Source organism: Aythya marila, assembly GCF_965140915.1.
Source record: "Aythya marila genome assembly, chromosome: 1".
Classification (NCBI taxonomy): domain Eukaryota; kingdom Metazoa; phylum Chordata; class Aves; order Anseriformes; family Anatidae; genus Aythya; species Aythya marila.
The window spans coordinates 197,602,133-197,622,426 of record NC_139042.1 but is presented as its reverse complement, the minus strand read 5'-3'; the positions used below and the strand labels follow the sequence as shown (position 1 = coordinate 197,622,426).

General features: G+C 35.2%; 1 protein-coding gene across 1 annotated transcript in view; it reads left to right on the top strand.

Annotated features, from left to right (window-relative positions):
- PCLO (piccolo presynaptic cytomatrix protein) overlaps positions 1-20,294 on the top strand; it is a gene marked incomplete at its 5' end in the record, with an annotated part of 366,889 nt that overhangs the window by 208,469 nt on the left and 138,126 nt on the right. Inside the window, 3 exons of the mRNA XM_082755642.1 lie at positions 4,926-7,137; positions 11,919-12,067; positions 19,969-20,050. Coding sequence (XP_082611768.1) covers positions 4,926-7,137; positions 11,919-12,067; positions 19,969-20,050 — 2,443 coding nt within the window. The remainder of the gene's footprint in view (positions 1-4,925; positions 7,138-11,918; positions 12,068-19,968; positions 20,051-20,294) is intronic.

Sequence of the window (20,294 nt, the reverse complement as noted above, 5' to 3'; positions counted from 1 at the left end):
TGAACCACAAATAGACTAATCTGTGGAAAACAGTCATCTTCCCTGTAAATGACTGAGAACAACTAATATGCATACTCACATAAAGTAGATGAAACAGAGGTTTAGATCACTTTGAAAATCAATGTGTGCGGGCCACATCTGTCTGTAGTTCACATATTAAATTTTCATTGAATTTCTCCTTTTTCCCCCAAGATCAAAAGAAGCATATGGCTTTTTATGTGTTTAACTAGGAAAGAAGTTGATATCTCATGTCACGTCAGCTGTTAGGAAGTGCACTGTGCTTTTCCCCTTGCATTTGAAGTGAAAATGGCAATTTCGAACAATTTCACAGAGAAAATGAAAGGAGCAAGAGGATGAAAAATACAGAAGTGCTCATTTGAAGAATGAGTGGCTCTGACACAAATGAAAGGAAAAAAGCTCTGAGAAATGTCTATTGTTTTGGCATAGACTATTCTGAAAATTTTATACTGGTTTTAACAGCAGAGAAATATATCTCTACAGAGTCTCCAAAGGAGTGAAGAGGAGTGGAGAAAAAAAAAAAAAAAAAAGGAGAGAAAATCAGACTGACTGGCATCTCTGCTGTGTAGTGATTTAAAAACTAGTTTTCTGCTTCACTGCTCAGTCCCCAGAGCAAAATACTTGCAGAAAAGAAAAAGACAAGAGTTACATTAAAGAAAAGCTTTGTCATTTTACTTATGAAGCAGGGTATTTCCCTGTCATGCACAAGGCCAAGATCAGCTCATCAAACACCTCTCCAACTCCACTGCCAGCAATGGCACATGAGGCAAAATAGTGCAGGCTGATAGGTTATAACTGATGGTTAGAATTTTTTCAGAGCCTGTATATCCACTGTCAATACTGATCATGAAACTTTTATGTAATAAAAAAGTGTATTTAAATTTTTAAATACATTTTCCTTATGGCACAATTCCTCTGCTTCCCTTTGCCTCTTGGCTTCAGAGGTGGGTACCCACACTACGTGGCTCTTCATGCAATAAAATGTACCTTATGTCAGGCAGTGGAGAGAAGGTTCTCAATATTCTTGCTCCATTACCAAAGGTCAGTGAAGTTGTTTCCCTCTAGCCAGTGGTTACCATATAATATATGTAGGACCAAAAGGGTCCACAAAATCTTTAAGGAGAAAATATTTGCTACAAAACATTGTCCAATATCACCATCTGTATCCTACAAAAAAAAGATGCAGTCGAGGATTCCGTACTGAAAATAAAGTAGTGTATCAATAGTATCCTATCTTAATGCATCTTTTGGAATGAGGTTTCATTACAAGCAATTTTAAAGATACTAATAAATTATTAAAAAGTCCTTAATGAATGATAACTGATTTTAACAGATCCTTTGAAGTAAATTGAGTGTTTAAAACAATAAATTACCAAAATTTCTAGCCATTTTTACTGATATATTGCTGAAGATGAATAGCACATACCATAACAAAGAATAACCTTTACCAACCTTATACAAGTGTAACTGCTTCATTGCAATTTTTACTGAGTGTTATGGATTTTTGATAGGGTTACCTTTGGGGATTTTTTTGATACATGAAAATTCTCAGATGTGAGAGTTTTGCTCAGACAGTTACAGCACAGGCTTCTCCTTCCACCCCAAGGGTACTTGCTGGTTACCCTTGGTATCCTACATATCCTACATCAATCCCCACCTAAAGTCACCTCTTTTCAGAATGGATGAATGATTTGTCTTTTTCTGTTGCTTGATAACTTTCTTAGATACAAATGATGTATTCCCTGTAATTTTATTTACTGCATTTTGAGAAATAGGCATGCATCTTTCCATCTCCTATCTGTTTTATAAAAACCTTGTTAACCTTACACATTGGTGGGAGGGGAGAAGGCTGTTTTTTCCTTAGTTGTTTAATTTATAGTGTTGGAGATAACATATCTATTCGTTTATCTCAAACACAACCTTTGGGGTTATTTTAGGAAGTTCAGCTTTGTCTCAGAATGAGATACGATTACCATTATATCTATCCTGAAGTGAAGTCCCAAAGTAGCTTGAAATTCTTTCTCTATATAAGGTTCAGCAATAAGGTAATACTTTTATAAGGTTGTCATGGTGAAACAAGAAGCAGAATAAATTGTTTCTAGTTCTTGATATTTACAGCCAGCAGGTAGAGTGGTCATTTGCTAAATGACCATAAAAATAACACATGACCATAACACAAAAAAAAAAAAAAATAGTGAAGATGATAGTAGATGACTAGAAGCAAATAGCTTAGAATGAGAAAGATGGAAAATGTGACAAAATGTGGTAGAAAACACCATGATTTCTTTAGTCAAAGTGCTCACTTAAGGTCACCTGTCTGACATCCAACATAACCTTTAACCAGTAATTGTAAGCCCAAAAAATACCTGTCTGTATTTGATGATATTTTGTTTCGTCTCTGCAGTAGTTTCATGAAGGTTTCTTCTCTGTTTCCTTTCAATAAGCTTAAAAAGAGCATATATTACAAATGTAATACAGGGAGAGAGCTGACAGCACAATTATTTCTTTCTACGTCCAGTTCTGTTTGTTTGTTTGTTTTTATAAAGACATTAGAATTTGGTGAAAATCAGCCCTAGCTTGTCTATTTTCCTTGACTGTTAACAAATTCAAAGGAAACACAAAAACTAAATTTAAATACTAGTCTTTATTTATCTACCAAAATACTAAAGTTAAATTTCCCTTAACTACTAATACAGTTCACAGGTAGCATGCTAATGTAACTGATGATGAGAATATCCAATAATAATGACCCACATTTTATCACGGTACTAAAATTGTATTTTTTCTATTTCCAGTGTAAATAGAAACTAAAAATAATTAAGACTGGTCTTCTGCCCCCTCATCAGCTGAGAACTAGAAGTTATAAATGCTTTTTCAAAAGCAAGTGGTATGTCTTCCTATAGTGTCTATCAGTCTGATATGTTGACAAAGATATTTATATGTAGACAGATATTAAAATAAGATAGTGTTTTTTTAATAAAATACATTATTAGCTGACATGGAAATTATTCATCAGCAACATAGCTAGCATCTGAAAATAGTAATTCCATAAAGTATTAGAGACCTTTTAATGGATGTGTTGTTAATAGCTGTTCCCCAATACTGGTGACCATCTGTGACTGCTTCACCATCTGTGATTGCTGTATAAATTTGGGAGGGGGAAATAACAGTGGCATTGGACTGAATTTGTAATATAAATTAGTAGCCAACTAGACCTACTGTAATTGATTAATTTGTCTTTGATTATAACTACACACTGAGCTAGAGAAAATTAGTTTCTTAGATTTGTTGGCAAAACATGGGTTTCGGAAGTGGCCACACGAAGTTGAAAACAAAATTAAGTTACATTTATTGAAATCTGAAAAATGCAGAAGTTGATGGAATTGAGATGAAATAGATGAAAAGAGCTGACATGGCACTTGAAAAGGTAGTGGATATTTCTTTAAAGATCCATGACAAATATTGATTATTGTGATTTGCTAAGATTAGTTAGCAGGGGAGCAACAAAAGCTGTTTGTCAACTCGTTCTAAAAACTTTTACAATTTCTTGACAACATATTAGAATAAACTAGGAAAACAGTGTTTTTTATTGCTAAATAAAATTAATCTTGTTGACTTCTTATCTGAAGTAGCATTTATTTCAGAAGAAATTTCATTTTTAATTAATAATAGTCAATGCTTGCTAAAGTGCTGTGCTTGCCTACAGAGGCAGAAGAGACAAGTTAGTTAATATTCTTTTTATTTCCCTTGTTAAACTGTGCTAAAGTGTTTCCATATTTTTCTATCAACAAGTCTGCATTCTGTACTGACTGATGTGGTTATTCTTGTGTACCTGTATAGACCAATCCATAGCAAGGTATTGGAGAGTTAGGGTACAATTTCAAAATTATTAAAGTTCCACTTCTTAGTGTATCAACATTGAGTGGGAACCTAAATTTACCTCAAAACTAAAATAAATCTTTCAAAAGCACTAGTAATTTTGAATGCAATGTAGATTGCATCTAACCCATTGCGTTGCCTGCTTTCCTAGTTGAAGAGAGTAGGCATCTCCAAAAAAATTCAGCCTAAGGTACATGCTTCTCTTAGGGCAGAGTGAATCAGCCTCCTACCATTAACTGTGGAGAAGTCTGGACATCTGGTTTGAGTAGATTCCTGTATTTCGATATTGCTTAACTTCTTTAAGTTTTGAAGTGTAGCAACAGAGGCGAGACAAAGATGGCAAGGTGGACTGAGGGGACTACCTCTTGTATCAAGTATATTGGCACAAGAAAATCCTGCTTTGATGTCTGGATTCTAGTAAAAGCCATAACTGCCCAGTATGTACTCGGTGTCTCGTTGTATGGCTAAGAGGCTTCTATTGTATCATATGATTACACTTATATATAAATATATATATATAAATATGTATACATGTGCATTTATAATTATTTATTTATTATTTATTAATTATTTATAATTATACATATATATTCTTTCAATTAAATGTTATATAGAAGGAGGGTACACAGGTCTATATATTACTACCCTCACATGTATACACACACTGTGTCTGTTTAAGTAAAATTATATGGAGATTAAAATAAATAAATAAAATACCATCTTAATTCATTTTTAAGAATGTAAAGTAGATTTTTCAGTCTCAGGTAAAACAAAGCCCTGGTGAGCATCTACTTTGTTTTGCAATAGATTTGTCATCTTCCTGACCTTTAGCAGATTACTAGCATTTATTTTTTTTTTGATGCTGTTTGCTGCTGCTTATTCACAGATACCACAAGCTTCCATCTCAGTTACAGAAAGTATATGGTTAAGATACAAATCCATACAATGAAACAAATTTAAAACTCCTTGTGATCTATTGGCAATCAAGCCTCCAGAATAGTGATTCAGTATTGTTTCTTCTATTGCAGACAAAAGGTTCTTCAAGCATTACTCCATCTGGCACTCAGAAGAAGGTGAAGAGGACTCTGCCCAACCCACCTCCAGAGGAAGCAACAGCAGGAACTCAGTCACCATATACTTCTGTGGGATCTGTTTCACGCAGAAGGATTTGCAGGACAACCACTATGGCCAGAGCCAAAATTCTTCAGGATATAGACAGGGAATTGGATCTGGTTGAACGGGAATCAGCCAAGCTTAGGAAAAAGCAAGCAGAGCTAGATGAGGAGGAGAAAGAAATAGATGCCAAATTGAGATACTTGGAAATGGGCATTAATAGGAGGAAAGAGGCCTTATTAAAAGAAAGAGAAAAGAGAGAGCGTGCCTATCTCCAAGGAGTAGCAGAAGAACGTGATTATATGTCAGACAGTGAAGTTAATAATACCAGGTCAACAAGAATAGAAACTCAACACGGCTTGGAAAGACCACGTACTGCACCCCAAACAGAATTTAATCAGTTTATTCCACCACAAACCCAGCCAGAAACACAGTTTGCCCCTGCTACAAGCCCATATGCTCAATATCAATATTCATCTCCTGCCCTGCCTACACAAGCACCAACTCAGTTCACACAGCAATCACATTACCAACAACAGCAGCCTTTGTATCACCAGCAGGTTTCACCCTATCAGACCCAAACAGCTTTCCAAACTGGAGCTACTATGTCCTTTACTCCACAGGCTCAACCTCCACCAACTCAACAGCCGTCATATCAGCTCCCATCACAGATGATGGTGATACAGCCAAAGCCAAGACAAACTCCATTATATTTGGAGCCTAAGATAACAACAAACTATGATGTGATTCGCAATCAGCCTCTCATGATAGCACCAGTTTCAACTGACAATAGTTATGCAGTTTCCCAACTAGGTAGTAAATACACTACCTTGGACTTAAGGTTAGGACTAGACGAGAGAAACAGCATGGCAAGCAGCCCTATATCAAGCATATCTGCAGATTCATTCTATGCAGATATAGACCACCACCATACACCCCGAAATTATGTGCTGATTGATGACATAGGAGAACTTACTAAAGGAACAGGAACACTGGATTCCAGTTTTAGCCTCCATGAGAAAGATCTTACCAAAACAGATAGACTACTTCGCACAGCTGAGGCCAGGAGAGCACAAGAAGTATCAGACTTCCTAGCACCACTGCAGACTTCTTCTAGGTTACATTCCTATGTTAAAGCTGATGAAGACCCAATGGAGGACCCTTATGAGCTCAAACTTCTGAAACATCAGATAAAGCAAGAGTTCCGTAGAGGTGCAGAAAGTCTTGATCACTTGGCTGGCCTGTCACAGTATTACCATGCAGAGGGCAGCTACAGGCATTTTCCCAAATCTGAGAAATACAGCATAGGTAGGCTTACCCTTGAGAAACAGGCTGCTAAGCAGCTTCCAGCAGCCCTCCTCTACCAAAAGCAGTCAAAACACAAGAAAACTTTGATAGACCCCAAACTAACAAAGTTTTCACCCATCCAAGAAAGCAGAGACCTTGAGCCTGACTATTCAACCTACATGACTTCATCAAGCACTTCATCACTTGGGGGAATTACTACTAGGGCAAGGCTTCTTCAGGATGATATCACTTTTGGCCTTAGAAAAAACATCACTGACCAACAGAAGTACATGGGGCCACCACTGACTTCATCCATTGGAGCAGGCCTTGGGACCGCACTAGGTCCAGCAATGAGATCCACATTACAAGATGAAGCAGACAAGTCTTATAGCAGTGGTAGTAGATCTAGGCCCTCATCTAGACCCTCCTCAGTTTATGGGCTTGATTTGTCATTGAAAAGGGATTCTTCCAGTTCTTCTTTAAGACTGAAAGCCCAAGAAGCTGAACCCCTAGATGTTTCGTTTAGCCATGCAGCACCTTCTGGAAGAACTAAACCCACCAGTCTACCTATTAGCCAAAGCAGGGGAAGGATCCCAATAGTAGCACAGAACTCAGAGGAAGAGAGCCCACTAAGTCCCGTTGGCCAGCCAATGGGAATGGCAAGAGCAGCAGCTGGACCCTTGCCACCAATATCTGCAGATACCAGGGACCAGTTTGGATCGAGCCATTCATTACCTGAGGTCCAGCAACATATGAGGGAGGAGTCACGGACTCGAGGCTATGATCGAGATATAGCCTTCATCATGGATGACTTCCAGCATGCCATGTCAGACAGTGAAGGTAAATTAGGCCTCAGACTGGTATCTTACTATCACAACACAAACCCTCATTTCTTTGCATGCGTCTGATTTTTGTTATACCGCAAAGACTTGTTCTTACTTTTCCTTGGTGCATCTTCTGTGTATCTACATTTCTGGGGTTTTATTTGTTTTGTTTTACTTGATATTTTTTTATTTTACCCTAACTGCAGTTTCTGGATGGTGTTAAGCTACTCAAGCATGCTCACTGTATTGTTGATTTGCATTCCTTTTGGTTTGCTCATGCATTTTCTTTTTCTTTTGTTGATATCTACTTTTCTAATGACGGTGTGTAGAATATTCTGTGTACAGTTCATACCCTACCATCAGTCTTTATGTGAAGCCCTTTCCAGTGACAGTGAATCATTGAACTTATCTGCAATAGTTTTTGTTTGGATTTGGAAATAATCTCCCAAATCCTCTAAAGAAATCTAGTAATTTTAATTGCATGAAATTTCATTATAGAATTCAAGAATTGATAGTTCCATCTCCTGATGCACCACCTTAAATCTACATATATAGAGAAATAGAATGTTCATTAAGTACATATTGTACATTTGAACCATATAGAACTTAACGTGGTAGCAGAACAGCATTCTACATATGGTTTGTTGACAGCATCCTGTTATGTGGACTTCTGTGCATTCAGACTTGTGATGATGTAAGATAATTTGTCATTTGGATGGTGCAAGACAATCACATCCTTCAATAAAATTACATAAAGTATTTTATTTCTATTGATTGATATGCAGCATAGCTGTTCTTATATGCACCACATACAATACGTCTGCCAAATAAGCACAAGAGTTTTTCTCACTTAGGTTCATGAAAGGAACCTTTCTGATGTATAATAAATGGTGCAATTAAAAATGTTTCTTCTAAATAAGTGCAGCAGAATGTTAAAACTGATGTTAAGTACTGAATAATTGCAGATTATGTATCACTTTTGTTTGAATCAGTTCAGACTTAATATATTCTAAATTGTTTAAAAATCATAAAGACAGTTTGAAAGAAAATGAAATTAATATGTTTAAAAATGTATGCGCTCCCTTAACTTTTTCTTATGTGTATTTACTGCACAATAAAAGAGACTTTGCATGTGCTATATTGTCTGTAAATGGCAATGATTGTCTCAAAAGACACATTTGCATGATTATGAAGTAGTACAGTTTATTTTTCAGGTTTATATTAACCTCAGTGTTCCTTTGTATGTTATTGCCTTTTTACAAAAGCTGAATCTTTCATAACAGTTAGAAAATGAAATCTGTTTGCTGTCCTGATACTACAATATATTGCAGTATTTTGTTCTGTTTCTTTTCATATTTCTTAGATATTAACCTCCTCATGAAGTCTGTGTTTCAGAGGAGGTTCAAGAGTGTCACCATTTTTGATTTTCATCACAAATTTAAGTATTCTCACTATTCTTAAATTCTTAAAACACACACACACATACAGCCATATAATTAAACCAGAAGTCAGTTAAAAGAACCCCTCCCCAGGTTATCTTGTCTTGACTCAATTTGTGACTACTAAGAGTCATTGAAGGGTCACATTGTGCAAGACTTTCCCCATGAAAAATAAGGATAATCAAACTGGACTGCAAAAAAGATAATCTGGCGCTATTCTACCTCATATAAGCAGGTTATAGGGAATTTTATTTCTGCACTACAGTGCATTACGTCTCTGTTATATATTTGTACAAGGCATGCGTTTTACATATTGGGTTAGATCTGGTTTGGTTTTAACTTAGTTTCTGATTAGTTTGACTCTTTCAGAAGCATTCTATCTCAATTAAAATGTTCCTTATTAGAATGACAGGTCTCTGAATACCAGGCTTTCCCTTTCTGCAATATATGTTTTTCTAATTTTTCTCATCTTCTGGCTGAACCATTTTATGTATAGTTTTAGTAAATAAAACACTTCAAGCACCTTGAATTGAAAATAATCCATGTAATTGGGTGTAAGATACAAATTATCCCTGAAAAGTGATGACAGTTTTTCAAAAAGTTATGGTCTTCTTTTCTCAGGACTGTACTTCTCTCTCTAGTGCCCTGACAGTGGACAGCTACTCTTGCTATTTGTATTCAACTTTTTAACACAGATTTCTTTTCTTTTTATTGCTTAATTTTATGAATGTAAATAGTCAGCTCAGTATATATAAATTGTACCTTTTCTCACCTCAAGGGTTATTTTTCTTTTAAATACTGATTGTTGACTCTATCATAGAGCTTAGTAACTTAAAATTCAGGCATGAAAGCATCAATAAAATTGAATCTGCACACTGATTTTTTACCATGCACACACAGTTGAAAATATAAAACAATATCTTTAGTGATAGTCTCTGTTGATGACATGAAATTACTGTGAGTGCTCAGGCTTGCACTCTGCCAATAACAGTAGTATCTGTTGTACATCTATAGTACATCTATAACTGTATTATCTCTCATGATCACTACAGCACAGCTGACCCTTGGTAAATTTTCATCCATGGGATATAGAGTGATTTTCTCTGTGAGTGATTTAGGTGAGGGATTTTTCTGATCAAGATTCTTGGAATCTACAACCTAGCATCCAATCTCACCTTTTTTAATTGTTTAATTAACAGTATTGAACCTTACTGACTCCAGCAAAAGTTTTTGCAGGTGGAGCAATCTGATTCTAAGACTGTCAGTGATTCATCTTGGCCAAATCAAGCCAAAAACAGTAGTGTGCTTTACTGGAGGACCTGTTGGTGTTAGGTCAGAGGTTGGACTGGGTGATCTTGGAGGTCTCTTCCAACTTAGATGATTCTGTGATTCTGTACATGTGAGTGTGGTGTGTATGTTTATATACACATACGTTTTGAAATTCCCTAAAAAATATGCACATTCATCATAGTTTTGAGGGAAAAAAATAAAATAAAATAAAAAATAGCCTGGTCTGAATGGCAGCATGGAAATTCTGTGTATGTGCTAGCTTTTTAAGGAAGAAGTCCAGCAAAAGTTATTTCAGGTGAGATGGCAGGAGGAAAAGAGGAAAAAAAAATCATTCTTTTTTCTGCTCAGCTGATGACACTGGTTATGATAGTCAACATTAGCATATGGGATCAGAAAACTTCATTAGTTTTTTACTATAAGCCTCAGTAAGAAGTTCTCTCAAGATGAGTTATGAACCAGAGGCATTAGCAGGCATTAGCCAACTGGCACAAATATGTAAAGCATAAAATCTGTGTATTAGATTGTAGTGTCTTATTGACAGCAATTAATCAGTAACTGATCACTAGCCATACAAATATTAACCTTTACTTATGTTTCTTTACTTCTTACATGCTAATCTGAACATCATTTTCAAACTGTTTTTTGATAGATCAAATTATGCACGGTTAAGAAGGAAGAGACTGCATAACGTCAGAACCAAAATTAAGATCTGTCCAAAGACCTGCTATAATATCAGATGGTTGTTTTACCACATAGAGGACATACAGAATATTATTACTTTTTAAAATCATGCATATATACTTTTCCTGTTTTGGAAGTAATTTAAAGAAATAGTCAAGAAAAAAACACAACTTTGTTTTTCCATTAAATATTTTTTTTCCAAGCATTTATTAAACCAATTTGATTACGTTTAACAACAACAACAACAACAAAATAGATAAGACTATGCACACTACCATTTTGCATTTTAAGTTCTCTCTCATGTCGTGGAACAATTGCACTCATTCTTGTTACTATAGCAACAGCTGACCTGATTTTAGGTTTGCAATTTCTGATATTTTTGCTGAAACAAATACCATCTTTCTTCTAATTTTCAATTTATCTTTCTTATTAAAACATAATCTAATAAAAATTTTATAACTAGCTGCAAATCTTTGGTTTACATTGATGGGCAATATAGACAAAAATCTGTATGATACGTAGTAGAAATATTATTAAATGCATAGAAGCTGATTCTAGTGAAACCTATTAGTGTGAAAGCTACTTGTCCCGATAGTCAGTAGGCATTGATCTGTGTATCTGAAAAACTGATTTAAATAAAACAGTGTTATTTAATCCCCCATGAGTATCTAATACAACAGATTTTATACCAGTTTACTGTTGCAAATATAGGAACATTAGTCTTAGCAAGTTATTTCATGAAGAACATTCTTGGTAACTTTCCAAACAGAAAGTTCATACTGCAAAACTGGGGGATGGAATTCAAAGTGAGAACACCTGCAATATTTCTGCCTAGAATTATGAAAAATATAGATAGCTTTTAGTTCATATCGTCTTCATAAAGCAGGCTCAGTTTTCATGTCAGTAGTTTTAGATGATCTCCAAAATATTTTGAATAATTTTTAGTTCCAAAATTTGGGAATTGGTGGAAGTAGGTGCTTGAGGGTTTATTATCATTATTGTTATTATTTTATTTTTAGCCTACTGCAGAGTAACTAATTTCACTATTTTTTTAATCAAACATTTTAGAATTGTTTGAAGTCTGCAGTGTATTTCTGAGCTGCTGGAAAGAAGGACATGGCTATAGCACTCAGCAGTGTGTTTCTTCTGATATTTAATATCCATAGTTTTTTAATTTAATAACCTAAACAGAATCTTCTCACTCTGTTTTATCACTTACAGCTAAATTATGCCTTAGTTCAATGTCTCAAATCTCGCCTGTAACTTTGCTTTAGCTGCATGGCCAATTAATTGATAACCACTATGCATGTTTGCTATGCACAATGCACATTATTGCCCTTTGCCCAGCACCGGATCAGAGCATTTGACCTGTCCTTGGTTTTCAAAGCCTATCATCTGCGTCGTGAAGAAACAGATTGGTTTGACAAGCCCAGGGAATCTCGTTTGGAGAATGGACATGGCCTGGACAGAAGGCTGCCAGAGAAGTTGTCCCACTCTCGACCACCAAGTCAACATCAAGATCAAATTAGCTGCCAAGTAAGCCATTCCTTTAGCTTTATAACTGTTTGAAAAATTAACTATCATGCTGTCCAATAGTGTAGAGAGTATGGGATTAATTAAATTCCAGCAGCATTCAGCTGAAGTGCCATCAATACTGGATGACGGCATTAGAAAAGAATTGCTCTGCATTTCAGTATTAATTTTTTAGGTCGTTTTTTAATTTCTGAAACATATCTGGAAGGAGTTAATCTACTAACCAAAACCATATATATATATTAGGTTTTCCTATTAAGAAAAAACATAGTTGTTCCAATTCTAGCTTATCAGCTTTATCTGATCCAATTTCAAGCCCCTTACAGTAGTCTAAGGAAAAGATTTATTTTATTTTATTTTAATTTATTTTATTTTATTTTAATTTTTAATCCTGTTAACATTGTCTCACACTAGTAGCTGGTCAGTGTAATTCCAAGAGCCTGTAATCAAGTACTGAATGTATAAACAAGACTTCATAAATCTAATAATTAAAACATCTCATTTATCATGATGAGAAAGAAAAATACCATATGTTTTCTCCAAACATGCTGATTTGAAATCTAGTTCATCTTAGTATACCATCACATATCCTCTTTGTATAAATGAAGTTTACATATCTCATGTGTTATCTTTAAGTAATTCACTTGGTTATTTAAGCTATCGTTTTTACTGATTGACTGTAATGATACTCTTTTCCATAAGGTACAATTCAAGGAAGGTGTATTGCATGGCCTCTTGATGCTACTTAATAACATCAAGTGGTATGTTAATTACTCAAATAACATTCAAGCAGGACTATCCTACTCTCATGCAGCCTTAGAAACTTTTTTGTATGATGAATATTTTCACTGACATTTGACAGTAGAATGTAGCTTTTATGAATTAAGCATTCAAATATCTTAAAATACAAGCTGTTATTTTTTTTTTTTTTCTCTCCTTTGCCTATCTCTGATTTAGCATATTCATAGATTTATACAGGCTAGGTTGTACTGAGCCTAGCCATTTCTTGTTGAGAAAGAGGGCTTTACAATATACAGTCTTACAGGAATCTGTTAAAACAGATCTCACCACAAACCAGTTTTATTTCAGGATAAAGGATGTTTTAGTCTTCACAGCACTTAATATCACTGGAAGTGAGGAAAAAAAAAAAAAAAAAAAAAAAAAGCCAGAGCACTTTCATCCTCTTCATCCTCATGAGAAATATGCTGATTACGTTATTATTCTGAACATACAAAATTGAATTTGATCACTTCAGCATCATGGCATAAAGTTTAAAATTTGCTTTGAAAATCAGGTTTGCCCAAGAACATGGTTACTGTTATCCTGATATGGAGGTGGTCAATAAGATTTAAAAGTATTTAACTTTTAGAAATTCTTTTACCCTTGGAAAAAGTTCCAAGGCGTTACTAATCACAAAGGTCCGATCTTTGTGGCTTTTCTGTTTGTTTGTTTTGTTTTGCTTCGTCATTTAAATAGCACTACAATAGGATTGGTTGAAAGACTTTGATCAAAATTTTTGGGGAGGAAAGTTAAGGTAGCTGAGAATTCTTGTGTTATTGCATTATTTCAAGAAGCAATATATATATAAATATATATACTTATATATATATGTACTCTGTGGTATATATATATGTTCTGCGGTAGCCCCCTGTTTATGTGAAAATAGAGATACTGCATTTAAAATCTTGCCAAGGGCATTTTTTAAGGTTTTGATAATTGGAAATTTGATTGTGTACATGTTTTGAATAGTTCTGTGGGGTGTCTTTACTCACATAATTTCTGTGAACAGAAATATAAAGCTGCTGCAAAAGAAAAGTGATGTGGAAGAAAAGGTTTTTCAAAAATTCCCTCTTTATCTATTTCAGTCCAGGTTAGCTATGGTAATTCACCCACGGATACAAAATAATTTCAGTGTGTCTGCAGACGTGAGAAATGCCAGCTCTCATGAAGTCAGCATCACAAACATTGTCAAAACGTTGGTCAGAAATTGTGCACATTGAAAATCTCCTGTGAGCATTTGATACAATAACAAAGAAAACTGATTTTCAGACACATCTAGCTATGAAATTACTTTAAGACAAGATAAAGTGTCAGAGACATTTTAAAATGTTTCAATCATTAGCTTCACATTGAATTCTGAAAATGGAACACTTAGCAATAGAAGCAAGTAAATCATTATTAATGTATTTATTTTTTAACACTCATTTTATGATTTGAAGTTGTCATGAAAAATAAACATTTTTCAAGACAGTGAGTTCGTTGAGACAAAGTAAACACTCTGCAAAGGCTTTTTTAGTCTTGTCTCTTCTGTGAATTAAGAAAAAAAGAAGAAAATAAAAAACAAACAAACATTACCACCACCATGAAAAACTGAATATTGTCCCATGCTTTCTGTCTACTGTATCCACAAAGTTGTAGTGTCCAGGCACAATGTACTCTGGAGCCCAAAATGACAAATCATTCTTCATCCTGTCCATGTGAACATGTCCAACTTCACTTGGAGCTTCCCTTGCTGCAAAAGCTTTCCTGAATTAGTTAGGACTAATAGTAACACTAATTAAGCCATTGCAACTCTTTTAAATCCCATACTGAGCAAAAAACAACTGTAGAAGGAAGTATTTGAATGAGTAGCACTAATCTTGTCACATCAGTCAAAGTTTCCAAATACACTTATCCACTGTAAATTTGTCATATTTGCTTTTTATAAAAATGTTTTATTGAAAACTATCATATTTGTACTCCAGAATATTTTGTTTCACACATGTGAAACATAAATTTCCTTACTAGATGAAATCATCTAGTAAGGAAATTATGTCCCACATTATGTCCCACATAATGTCCTCAATTATGTCCCACAGAGTTTGTGTAATTAACGGTTATAAATAAAGCAAAACCCTATGTTTTTTATACAAGAATGCACAGAGTGACAACCCTGAACTTCATGGTTTCCATAGATTTCTTATAATTTAGGGATTAAGTTCATATATGCCATATTAGTAATACTAAAATATTTGTTTCTATAGCAACTTCTGTAGTTCCACATAGTATTCCTAAATCGCATTAAATTGCAGTGTAGTTTAGTATCTTGATAGCTCTATAGTAATTCTGAACTGTTTATGTGAGCAGGGTAAGCAGAGTTTAGACCTCATCAATACGTAATCTATTGCAGATTTCTTACTGACCCAGGTTAACCTCAGCAGTTTACTTGGTAACTGCCAGTTGATCAGCTGCTTCTTTTAATCTCCAGAGATTACGTCTTTTTTAATGACGATTTTCTGTGAAAAAAAAAATATTATTTTACCCTGAAATAATTTGACTATTTCAAAGAGGCTGTGAAAGAACAGTAGGAAGAGGTGCCAGGGAAGTAAGAGATCATGCCAAGGAGATGAACAGTGAGATTACATCAACAGGTGATGTAAACTTCTTAATTGGTGGAATAAATACAGAACTTCCAGTGATTGTAGATGGTCTTTTAGGCTCTAAGTGATTGATAAAATCACAAACTCATCATAAGTATATTGTCATTGGTTCTTTTTGGCAACAGTTTTCTAATCACACACGCAAAAATAAAAAATAAAGAAAGCTAGGGCTCCAGAGATTCAATATTTTTAAATGTCAACCCCCTATTTCTAAAGCCCTTCTGAAGACTATATGCTTATCTCTGTTCATGGGACTGTACAACTTTCTTAAAGTAACATTTGAAACATGTCTTTTTAGGGGGATTCGATAATATTCTATTTAAATATGATGAAATATTCAGTTTAAAAATGATGAAAAAATGGGTTGTAAGGTGAGTAATAGGGTTAAAATGAGAAAGTACTGTTTATGAAAGAGATCTATAAGGCTACCTGCAAACTTCTTTGCCAGATTTTACAAATCCATACTCTTTGGTTGTGATAGTTTTCCAACTCTTAAGGAGATTACATTAAATTTCTATAAAACTGCTTTCTCTATTTAAGGCTTTATAGAGAACATATATATGTTCTCTAGAAACACAATGAGAGATATGAGATTTCTAAATTTAGTGTAATTGTTAGAATATCTAATATAATGAGTAAATTGTTGCCCGCTCACTGCAAGTCAAGATGGAATTTAGCAGGCTGTTAGTTATTTTTCTGTTACCCAATACTATTATTCTCACTGCATGAGAAAGTGATTTCTAGATCAACAGTTCAGTATTGACCTCTGTGAAGAAGCAAACACCACTCACTTTGCATTTCATTCATAGTCAGGAGCATTGTGGTATTAAAATAATCCTAAATACTTCTTTTGCAAGATGTCTCTATCAGTGATCTATACGTAGAGAGAAATTTCCACCATTAGGATTTCTAGAGAACTTGGTGTTCTTGCTCTACACAGAGGAAATGCAGCAGCTCAAAGGAGCAGGATTACCTTTGCTGTGGCAGTTACTGTTGCTGGCTGTCACAGGGCTTGCAAGCTCATGCAAGTTTCTATGGTATTTAGAAATTAGGTTTCTGAATTTCTTTAACTCCTCGCCTTGATCATCCACCATCCTCTTCCTGGACACACAATTCAGGTAAAATCTCCCTTGAAGACTGCATTTCCTAAAGGACTACAGTCAGATGTATCTGCTGAGGTTCACCTTATCAGGTTTTCCTAGATTTTGGTGGAAGGAGAAGTGCAGCACCACTTAAAAAATAGAGACTACAGTGGCTGTGTTGACCAGCTCAAAAGCCCAGCTAATACTTTTTAGCTGTTATTATGGAGTTTGCCTAGAGTACTAAAATACATTTATTGTATTTTAGTTCTTCTACTTAAATAAAGCACTACAGAAATTTAGTCATCTTAATTGTTCTCATTACCTCATAGAATTCACTTCAGTGAGACTTTGATAGAATTTCTTTATCAGACAAAAAGCATAAAGACAACAAGAGGAAAATAAAGTCTACATTTAAACTGTAATTTTCTGTAACACTGGTAGAAAAGCTCAGCACATTTATTTGCTATTCATTCCACTTTTGGAAGGGCTTAAAGCAGACTGATAACATCAAACATGACCAGAGCTTAAATAGCTGGAGGAGATGCTCTATACTCTAGTTTTCATTTAACTCACTGGGTTGCAACCCCCAAGGGCCTGCTGAGTAATGTGCTGAAAAATGTGACCTGAATCCCATGTCAGCTCAGACAGCACATTAGTGAGGATGATAGACTGGAGAGTCGAAGTATGCCTGTGATCAGAAGAGGAGGGCATTGCTGGTGCTGAACAACAAGAGTCAGTGCTCAAATGTACTGAGTGCTCCCAGAGAGCTGAGGAAAGGATCTCCGTGGCAGGGACATATGGCAGAAATCTGTGTTTTCTGTAGTGAATAAACAAGGGATCGAGTCACCTTCAGCCCTACAACCTAAAATCTAGGCTTGGTAATTTACACATCCTCCGTTCCTGCACCTTTACAGAAGGTCTTGCCCTTCTGCACCATAGCTCATCTGTATACTGAAGTGATTGTGTGACTGCAGTGGGGTCCCTCTATGTGTTCATGGAGATAACCGGGGGACTAATGAGCAAGAAGGACCCCCAGGCATATGTTCTTGTGAATTAAATCTCCTTCAGAGAAAGTTAGAAAAAGATGTGAACAATTGGAAGCACTAAATGACTTGTATTCTGAAGGGTCTTGAATATACTAGATTTCAGATAAATACGGTCATTAGGGGTTAAAGTAAAACCATCAAAACCAACATAACTTTTCTTCCTTGCATAATCTGTTTACAGCAACCCCTGTTTTTTCCTGTGTATTCTCCTGCCACTTTCAGACACAAACCATTCTGAAGGTAAATGCCTAATGTCATCTTCAATTTAAGTACTGATTCCCACAAACATTAAAAAATAATATACTACCCTGAATACTAATAAACTTTAATGCTTTTATTCATAACTTTATGAATCAGTAAGATTTATACTTATCATAAAATTCTGGAAGTGAAAATAATGAGAAAGTAATAGACTAAAGTAGGAAACAGTCTAAATTTTCTGATATATTTTTCAGTAAATCATATACAATATGTTGTTGAATATTCTTGGTTTATTATTTATTCAAAATTTTAATTTTGCTAAAGAAAGATAAGATAGAGGATTAAAATACATAAACAATTTGTAAATTGAAGTTTATGAGCTGCAGTGTTCCTCAGTTTAATTTGAATTGCTTTCACTGAAAAGGATCCCAGCTACAGAACTAATATATTCATACTGTTTCCCTTGAACTTTATTACTTTGTATTAATTCTTATTTATTTAATTAATATTTTTTTTCAGATTATTTACAATTATATGTAAGTTACACATGACAAACACATTAATTTTACTGTTAAATTACACTTGCTGAATTTTAATAATGTCATTAAGAGAACATATCAATGTCCCTATCCATTTATAAGCATGGGCATCTCATGGCACTTTACACACTTCTGGTAGTATTAGACCCTATGTCCTGGCAAAATTCCACAGTAAGTCATAAAGTCTGCCAGATCTCAATTCTGATTTATTCTGGAGTACTTGTCCACTACCAAATCTATGATCTCTTTTTCATCTGAGATAAATTTTGGCCAATGCTACTGTCAATGTATTATGGGAGGATTTCAGCCTTCTAGATGCAATGCCATCCACTGGGTAAGAAACAGAATTATGACAAATGATGTATGAACTCCTGCTCACCATGGGACTGAGCTAAGCCAGCCACTTGACTTCTGTTTCCCCTCCTGTCACTTATGTGTGCTATGCATTAACATCATAAATTTTCCAGGGCAGAGACTGTTTGAAGTGCTTAGTTCAGGAGGAGCTTAATCCATTTAAATGCTACTTAAGTATAAATAATTGTAATAAACTCCTGGCAGCAGGCTTCTAATACACTCAGACTTCTGCTGATTAACGTTGTCCCATCAGCTCCTGAACTCCACTCCCAGTCCCATCCCATTGACATTCAGCGGTGAGCAGCCCCAGGCAGCTACACTCCCATTGCTTGGTCAGGGTACAATGCTCAGGCTTGGCATGAACGTGGCAGAGCTGATGTATTCTGCTTTGTGTCTGAAAGACAAAAACTGCAGGCAAAGAGAGCATGCGATGGGTGTGAGGTGTGCGAGTGTTGCAACAGTCTTTATGCAAAGGTCTTTGGGTGTGGACATGTGGCAATCATCTCTGAAAACTGAGGTCGTACATGCTGCATGGCCTCTTCCATGTCCATAATGTAGGGCAAGTGCAGTCATCCCAGCTGGACCCCTGGCTTTTGAATGCATGTTGTAGATATACGTTGCTTTCAGCTTTGATATTTTGCAGTAGTAGCCCAAGTGAATGTTGCACATGATCATGTAAAAGTAGCCTTTAAAGTTTTAGGTCAGGTCTTTCAAAAGGCTTTTAAGATTTGGTTATGAAGTACATTCGCTGGGGGACAGTTGGACCAGATGATCTTGGAGGTCTTTTCCAACTTTTATGATTCTGTGATTCTACATTAGGATATGTGTTCTTGCTGAAACTAGAGTGGTAACTCATGGCTTTTTACATGTTCACCACCATTTTGTTCAGGTCTATATGAACAGTATTTTGTAATATTTACAGAAATAATATATAATTTCATTATCTCTTGTATATCACTTGGACAAAGGATTAATGTGAAGAAAAACTACAGATGATAGTGACCTTCCAGTCATTAGGAAATAAAAGCAGAACTAAAGCCATATTCAAACTGAATCTGTTTTTCTGGAAGCAAATCTTCATTCCCCTGCAGAAGGATTTTTTAGTCTGACAAACATATCTTGAAAGTCAGGGGATGTGGTGGTATTTCCCTGGATGAAATAAGTTTATTTGCTTGATTCTGTTTCAACTGTCTAAAATTATTATTATTATATATTGTATATGTTATTTTATCTTTTTATGACATGCATATTTGTGTTCCTCAGATAAATGGGAAGCCCCTGCAGTATATTTTCCCTCATGCAAGGCTCAAACTACTGAGAGACCCAAAGGATCACACAGTTTCAGGTAAATAGCAACAACCCTCTATGAGACATAATAATTAATTTGATTAGCATAATTCGTGGAAAAAAAAAAAAAAAAAAAAAAAAGGTAGCATTAAAAATAGTTCCTGTGTTATATGCAGCAGGAAATTCAGTGGTCATTTTACATTTTGCTGTTTGGTTGCCACAGAAAGCAGCAGTGCAGAAAAAAAAAAGGTCACAACATCTGTTCCAGATATATAAGCTATACAGACATTAAAAGTAGAGGG